The 8,197-nt window shown below is 40.9% G+C and overlaps 1 protein-coding gene and 1 non-coding gene across 5 annotated transcripts in view; both read right to left on the bottom strand.

Moving 5' to 3' along the window:
• Nucleotides 1-1,294: 1,294 nt before the first annotated feature.
• On the bottom strand, nucleotides 1,295-1,366 carry TRNAS-GGA (transfer RNA serine (anticodon GGA)). Its single transcript has one exon. It is a non-coding gene; the product is annotated as a tRNA-Ser (tRNA).
• A 4,332-nt stretch (nucleotides 1,367-5,698) lies between these two features.
• The window catches only part of ARHGEF12 (Rho guanine nucleotide exchange factor 12), a 158,176-nt gene continuing 155,677 nt past the window's right edge, over nucleotides 5,699-8,197 (bottom strand). For 2 of the 4 annotated variants that reach the window (XM_052652358.1, XM_052652360.1), the window contains 2 exons: nucleotides 7,604-7,673; nucleotides 6,358-6,487 (listed from right to left, as the gene is read on the bottom strand). In XM_052652358.1, coding sequence (XP_052508318.1) covers nucleotides 6,477-6,487; nucleotides 7,604-7,673 — 81 coding nt within the window. In that variant the 3' untranslated portion in view covers nucleotides 6,358-6,476. Of the gene's footprint in view, nucleotides 6,488-7,603; nucleotides 7,674-8,197 lie in introns of all 4 variants that reach the window. The other 2 variants (XM_052652357.1, XM_052652359.1) reach the window with 1 other exon arrangement.

Below are 8,197 nucleotides of genomic sequence, written 5' to 3'. Positions count from 1 at the left end.
GATTTTCTTCATCTACTTCAGTGAAAACAATGTATTACACTAGACTGCACAGAGATCTAGATACTAGGATTCAGTTACCTTCTATTATGGCAGATCTTAGAGATTAAATGCTCTTACAATTTTATTATGGAAAATATAGGAATTCTTCATAAAAACGTGATGGGTTTATCATTATTTTAAAATGAATTGTTCCTACTTTTCTCACTTCTTATACATTTTCTCATTTTAATTGCTAATAAAGTAAATATTGACAGCTATAATAATCTACCTGAACCTAAGTTCCTCCGTAAGGTCCTCAGTAATTTTTAAGCATATGAAGTGGTTCTGAGATCAAAAAGATTGCGAACTGCCACATTATATCCTGCTGCCTTTAATATTTAAAATTATAAGACAGCAGAAAAATTTCTCTGTATTGATATTTCTCCGAAATACTTAAAAAGATCACCAAGTGGGAGTTTGATGTATAATGCAGGGCACCCAAAGCTGGTGTTCTTAAAACCTGGAGGGATAGGGTGGGGAGGGAGGTGAGAAGGGGGCTCAGAATGGAAGGGACACATGTATACCTATGGCTGATTCATGTTGATGTGTGGTAAAAACCATCATAATACTGTAATTATCCTTCAATTAAAATAAATTTCAAAATATACAGAGAGAAAAAAGATCACCAATATGTACCCTAATTATCACTATTGATCAGAATGTATTCAGGAAGCCCCATCCCTGTGGTCACATATACAAAAACAGGGATCCTCTAAAATAAAATTCTGTAAAGGAAGTCTTATAGTTCCAATAGCACCCTAATCAAATGAGAGGGAAAGATTGGAACAGAAAGAGCTCTACCTACCTTAAGTAATTTCAAACCAAGACCTTGGCTGATGGCCAGAGAATGATGATGTCTCAGTAGTAATAATAGGTGGCAAAACAATCATATTCCCTGACAGCTAAAATCAAGGAAGTGTTTTTAATTAGCCTCTAGAATTATACTTGACATTACATAAAAAAAAAAAAAAAAAGGAAAACACCTACATCTAGCTAATTCTCTGTAATGTTTCATGACTTTTGTCATAGCGGGAAGATATAAAGTTTTAATTGAAAAGTAAATTTTTTAAGAGGACAGATCCTCTTATGTTTCAAGCTGGCATTAAAACTTTGGTGAACCAGTCCAAAGTGTAGTCACTCAGTCGCGTCCGACTCTTTGCAACCCCATGGACTGTAGCCTACGAGGCTCCTCCCTCCATGGGATTCTCCAGGCAAGAGTACCTGAGTAGGTTGCCATTTCCTTCTCCAGGGGATCTTCCCAACCCAGGAATTGAACCCGGGTCTCCTGCATTCCAGGCAGACACTTTAACCTCTGAGCCACCAGGGAAGTCCGAGTCAAAAAGTGGAAGTAAATGCTCACATGCAAAGACAAGAATCTGACCTTCTCCATTCCTGTAAGATGGTATGGGTATCTAGTTCTTCTATCAGTTATGTTTATAAACAGAGCTAAGAGTACAGACAGGTTAATTTCTGCAAATTACATCTGACTTAATTTTTTTTTAAGGTTTAAGTAAAGGATCTACGAAACACTAGGCATTTTTATTTATTTATTTTTTGGCAGCATCACACGACTTGCACAATCACAGTTTCCCAACCAGGTACTGAACCAGAACCCAGGACACTGCAGTGAGAGCCAGAATCCTAACCACTATGCCACCAAGAACTCCACTGAAGCATTTTTTAATTATTATTATGCTTATTAGATCTATCAAACACACACTAAAATGACTGGAAACTAAAATATCTCAAGAACAAGTCAAATTACACCTCTATGTCAAAACCAACATACCCAAAGCCTAAAACTTAAGGTTTTGAAATGGAAGAGTTGAAATGGGATCCATAAAAGCATAGAAATGGTTGGTAGTTTAGGAAGTCCAACACCGGGGATAAGAATGGTAATAAACACATCTTACTTCATTTAGCGTAGCATTAAACCAAAGTTACCTTTAAGTAAGCCATAAAAACTGCTCCATTTACGCCACTAATGTACATTTAAAGTTTTTACGTTATATATATTGTACTACCATTAAAAAATAATAGGCCCCAAATCATTGTACAATGAATAAATTGTACAGTAAGTGAATTATATCCCAATAAAATTGTTAAAAACAAAAAACAATGCTGCCCCAGATGCTGGGGCAATTCCAGCTCTGAGTGTCCCTATGGAAGTTTACATGTTACAGAGATCAACTGGCTGGTCTCACTAGTAAAGATGCTCTGACCAGCAGGAAGATGTTTGACAGTCACCGCCAGTGAGATTAATTATGGCCTCCTTGGTGTCAAAACTTCTCTAAGATAACTTGAGTAAGACAAATCAACAGGAATGTAAATAAAAAGTCACATACTTGGTTCCTTTAAGCATATTTAATATTTGAATTCTCATTCTTCTATTTTCCCAGACCCCAGAAAACAGTTTTTAGATGACCAATATTTTGTTCCAGAAACATACAGCCTTATCAGCTAATTCATAAAAGAGCTATTTTACAAAGGTACATCTGGATAATTAGAACAATAAAGTCTTTTAGGCATTTCAAAATGTGATCAGTAAAAATACATGATTATTAATAAAGTTTTTTTTTAAAGATAGTTCCAGATTTCTTTAAAAGTAATTTCTGTTAAAGAGTAGTACATGATTGTACGGTGAACAAGGAAAATAAAACGCTCTAGTAGGAAGAGGCTGATTAAGAGTGACCCACAGTGTGCACAAGTTACAGTTATGTTTGAGGCACACCTGCTTAGCCATTGGCACCTGGAAATGGCGGGCAGGGCTCCCTTCTAGGAGGTACACTTTTTTTTCCTACCAGTTTTTTTTCAAAACCATCAGTACCAGTGGAGAAGAACAAGGCAAAGGAACTCTTTTCTTGAGGAAAGAATAATTGTGCAGATCACTTTGAAAAGTGGTGGAGGAGTCAGAGGGAAAAAAAAAACAAACCATGATTTACAAAACAGGAACTGTAATTCTAGCGAATAAAAAGTTAGCCAGCAGAAGGATGACTGGAAGGTCCTGCTTAATTTTCTATCTTGAGGTCCTCTGTACAGTTTTGAACCTTGCCCCCTGTGATATATAGGGAAGGAAAGACTGATCAAAGCTCTTGTAGCTCAAAATTACATCATATACCACCTTCAAAGAAGACAGCTTCCAGTTTGAAATACAGAAGCTCCACATAATACACTGAATTTAATGGTATCAGAAAGAAAAAAGTATGCGAGCGAAAGACAACTCACAGTAGGCGTATTTTCTTTAGCTTCAAAAATAAGGAAACAGTGGGCTTTTCTCCTCTACTATCACACTAGCTCCCCACCCTCCTCCAAGGGCAAAATTAACAAAAAAAATTTTTGAGAGGGACTCATGCTTTCTAACGGTCGATCAAAGTTGTTTCAGGGAAAAGAAAGCAAAAAAGCACCTTTTTTTTGTAGCGTATTATAATAAATAGTTACAGTTTAGGTCCTAATAGCCAAAGAGAACCCAAGCAGTCAGAGTTATTCATAGCTGGCTTTAAAGTACACAAAATATATGACTTCTAGGGCAGTGACCATGATTTTAAATTACAGCACTTTGGGGTTTATTGATTTGGCTTGCTGAACTTTGTTCTCTGAAAACGAAAGACACCTCAAATGTAATCTGCCACTTAATAGCAAGGGAGCCCTTAGGGCCACTGGAAAGAGCACAGGGTCACGGCAGGTCACGATAGCTAAAACCAGCTCTCCTGCTCTGGGAAGGTGGCTCTGTCCACCGCCCTTGGATCTTTCCACATGGAAGTTGATTCCAACTTCCAGTCACCAACTTCAAGAAAACGCCTTTGACAGTCATCAGTCTCACCCCAAAACAGAGATTACCTAATTCCATTGTCCTGAAAGGCAGGAATAGTATCAAAGTAGGATGGATGTGATTATAATGGACAGAAAGGAAAAAAAAATAAAAGGAGAGCATGGGAGGCCAGGATGGGGAGGAGGGGGAAGACATGAGGCTGGTGAGATAAAAAAGAAAACTCAAAATCGTGGAATCTTATCAGAATTGGATTTCATTTGGGGGCTTCATTTGAAGATCTAGATACGAATTTATTTGGAGGTACTAGAGCAACGGTCAAAATATTTTTCCAGTTAGCCCTGTTTTTGTTTCAAGGAGAGGTTAAACTTCAGGAAAAAGAAAAGCAAATAGCTGCTAAGGACAGGGGGTTGGCTGAACCAGAAGAGAAACTAAAACTCTGCTAACGCACAAACCTTCTTAAATAAATGAGTGCTAGGGAATTATTCAATGACCTTGTACTATCTGAAGTTAAGATGAAAGTTCTGTTTGTTTTTACCTTTGTTCTGATGAACTGCCCACTGATGGTATTAGTGTCAAGTAACTACAGGTACCCCTTTTAGTTGGGAGTGACTACATTATTTCCAGCAGCATAATGTAACCATTTGGTTTCTACTTGTTTCTCTTAAGAGATACAGAAAGTTCAAGTCCCAAGCTTTACTTATATATTAGCTTCTGCTTCTAAAACTTTTAATCCCATTTTAATTTATACTTGGGCTATAAATCAAAATAAAATTCTAATTTATAGATGAGGTCCAACGATCCAAGCTGGTCTATTTAAAAACACAGATCACTTTTGGAAAGACAGAAACAAGAATTTGGACACAGATGAGCTTTGCTAAGTTGTAGTGGTGTTTATAAATGCAGTTGGAAATCCTTACCACTTATGATGGGGGGAAAATTTATATATATATTATATATATATATATATATATATATATATTTGGGCAGATGGTGAGGGGATGCAGGGGAGAGTAAAATTACATCCTAACTACCCACAGAGTTCAGAGGGTACTACTGAAAGACATGAGCAGTGGATCAACTCCTTGTGTATTAACAGAATTGTAATATTTGACAAATGATTTTGTTTTTGATTGGCAAAAATACTTCAAAACACATTAATATATACCTGATGCACAAAGAAAACCACAGAAAGCCAACAGAACTGAAGGGAGTTCTCAAGTTACAGTTCTGAAACATTTATCCTCTGGAGGGTGCTGCCAGGGCTACCATTCATTCTAGAGCAGGCAGTTCCCAACGCCTTGCCTGCAGTATCCAGTGTATGTTCTGGTCTGCAATTTTTAAGGTCAGTCATGCACCAGTGTGGAAAAAGCTCCAGCAGTGAAGTCTGAGGATGTGCTTCTGGAACTGGCTGGAGCAGCTCTGCCTTCTCCACTGCATCCTTCTCCACTCGACCCTTGGCTCTCTTTTCAAACTCTAAGAGCCCTTTGGCACCATCAGTGCAAAAATCAGAGTCAAACCTCCAGGTACTAAAATTTTACTGGCCTTATAATCAGCAGTACCCGTGGCTCATGAAAGCCATTGTTCAACTCAGTAGTGATTCAGTTACATAACCTTCCCACACTCTCACCCGCTCCCATCCCACCCTTCCTCAGCAGCCCCCACCCCTGCCACCACCTGAAGCATCTCTGTTTGTTTTCGCTTCCTGCTCAGCTGGCAGGGATTATTTTACACAAGTGCCAAGGTCTAATGTGTAATTATAAAAATGAAACAATACCAAGGATAACAAATTTATAGTCAAGAAAATAAAATTTGCTTTCCTCTCCCTCCCAAATCCCAACCCTCAACAGAAAAGGAGACGATAGAAGAAAACACACCCATTTTCAAGTGCCTGCTATTTAGTACATTGAGGATTCCTGTTCATCGGGAGCGGATCCCAGCTACAGAGAAGAGGTGCTGGCCTCGGGTGGGAGGAGCCCCCCACCTGGGAGCACACAGCTCAAGTCCTCTGCTCGTAGGAGTCGCGGCAGAGGACTCTGGGGTACACTTTTGAGGGGACCCTCAGACAAGCAGCCTATGGGACAGCAGAGGGCACGGGACATCATCCAGTAGAGCCCTCATGCTCCTCCCTCCTCTGCCCACTCCGTCCCCCTCTTCACCTCTCCAGCCACCTCCTGATACCCCATCCTGAACTCTGCTTCAGGAGCACTCAATCCTTGGGTGTACTAAATACAAAGGGCTAAAACTCTCACTACTCAATTAAAACAAAACATGGCAAAATAAAAATTAAAATGTGCTTTCAAATACGGAATGAAGTCAAATAAATACATCTGATTTTCTCTTTTTCTTAAGTCTAAGTAAAATTTCATATTCTACACCCAAAGCTCTATACATTTGGTTTCTGTTCTGAATCAAAATGGATTTCTGAGAGTGAGAAGAGCAGGGCGAGAGCACGGATGTCCCCTCGCGGACAGACTTGTGCAGCTGCCAGGCTGTGAAGACCCAGTCCTGCTCTGGGCCCCAGGGGGCATGGCTCCCCCAGGGTATTTGCAGGCAGATTCTCTGTCACACGTCACACTCTCTCTCAGCGTCCACACTGGAGCCAGGACATGGTGAGACAAGGCTGGTGCTCAAATCCAACAACCTGCAGTCACCTCCAGGACACGCGGCTCTAACTTTTATCTGGGAAGAACAAAGAGGTGTAGAGGTCAAATTAAGGAGAAAGAATGCGTTCAAATTAATACAGAGAGGGCCTCCCTGGTGGCTCAGTGGTAAAGAAATCGCCTGCCAATGCAGGAGACTCGGGTTCAATCCCTGATCTGGGAAGATCCCACATGCCGAGGAGCAACTAAGCCTGTGCGCCACAGCCACTGAGCCTGTGCTCTAGACCTGCGCGCGGCATCTACTGAGCCCACACACCCCAACGGCCATGCTCTACAACTCGAGAAGGCACCACAGTGAGAAGCCCATGCGCTGCAACTGGAGAGTGGCCTCCATTCACAGCAACTACAGAAAAGCCCTCGCAGCAATGAAGACCCAGCGCAGCCAAAAATACACACATGAATTTAAATAAAAATACAATTAACACAGAGAGTACATTTGAAATCTGTGAAGTGAAGTGAAGTGAAGTGAAGTCGCTCAGTCATGTCCGACTCTGCGACCCCGTGGACTGTAGCCCACCAGGCTCCTCCATCCATGGGATTCTCCAGGCAAGAATATTGGAGTGGGTTGCCATTTCCTTCTCCAGGGGAATCTTCCCAACCCAGGGATCAAACCCGGGTCTCCCGCATTACAGGCAGACGCTTTAACCTCTGAGCTACCAGGTGAAACCTGTGGACCTTGTTAACATCTTTGTTTCTGGATCGGAATAGCCTCATTCAAAAGAATGAAGGCAAGTGAGTACAGACTGCTGCACTGAACACGGGAACCATCTGTGGTCCCCGGGAGACAGGAAAGCACAGCAGGACCCGAGCAGGGCCTGCTTCCACCGCTACGCGGCCTCGGTTTACTCCCCTCGCTGCAGCTCTGCCTTTTGCTTTTGCAAATGGGAAGAAAGACAGAATGCGGGTGCCTTGGGGACTGACAACTGCAGCTCTTCTTCGAGAGGAAGAGCCGAGTCAGCAGACGGTGGCCTCTGCTTGATGCATGATGTTCGGAAACAGGTGTCTTTTTTTTTTTTTTTTAAAGACAAGAGATGAAATAGAATCTCACAAGGTTTTCACTTTCATAAATCATTTAATTCAATGGACTGTTCAGGCAGGGTGATTCTTGAGTCAGAAACCCACAGCATTCACACACCTGAGTGCTTGTCTGTGAGGGCTGATCCAGCCAGCCTTTGGCAAAGAATGGTGTAACTTTCCTCCACCTTCTGTAAAATAAAACCCACAGATTTTTCATTCAAACATCATTAAAAAAAACCTTTATTTTGAAAATAGCAACGAAGGCTTTTGTATATTACAGGTTTAAGCTGTCAAATTTAACATTAACATCATTAAAATTTTTGTTAATAGGAAAAAAAGAAGTAACTTTCATTTCCTTTTACCTGCTTCTCCCTTGAGTGAATAACTTAAAATGTTCCCATGCAGAAGAAAGTAGAGGAGAGAGCAACTATTAGTAGTGATAATTCCCTCCTGCCCTGGAGTCACCCTGAAAATGATCCCATATGTGGCATGAACTAAGTTAGAGCCAATGTGCCCTTGATGGCCTCTGAGAATCTTACCAGCCACAGGACATCTCTATATGTAACCCTACAAAGAAAGGAAAACCTATCACATGAAGGTGAAAGAAAATCTAAGGGGGACCAATCTTTAGCTAAGAGACTAAGAACACTTTGAACTCTGCCCCCAAAACCTCTACTAAGTAATGTCATGACAAAACATCTGGGCTCTGGTA

This window comes from Budorcas taxicolor, chromosome 15, assembly GCF_023091745.1.
Source record: "Budorcas taxicolor isolate Tak-1 chromosome 15, Takin1.1, whole genome shotgun sequence".
Lineage (NCBI taxonomy): Eukaryota > Metazoa > Chordata > Mammalia > Artiodactyla > Bovidae > Budorcas > Budorcas taxicolor.
The sequence above is the reverse complement of the archived record's forward strand: the minus strand, read 5'-3'. Positions and strand labels throughout refer to the sequence as shown.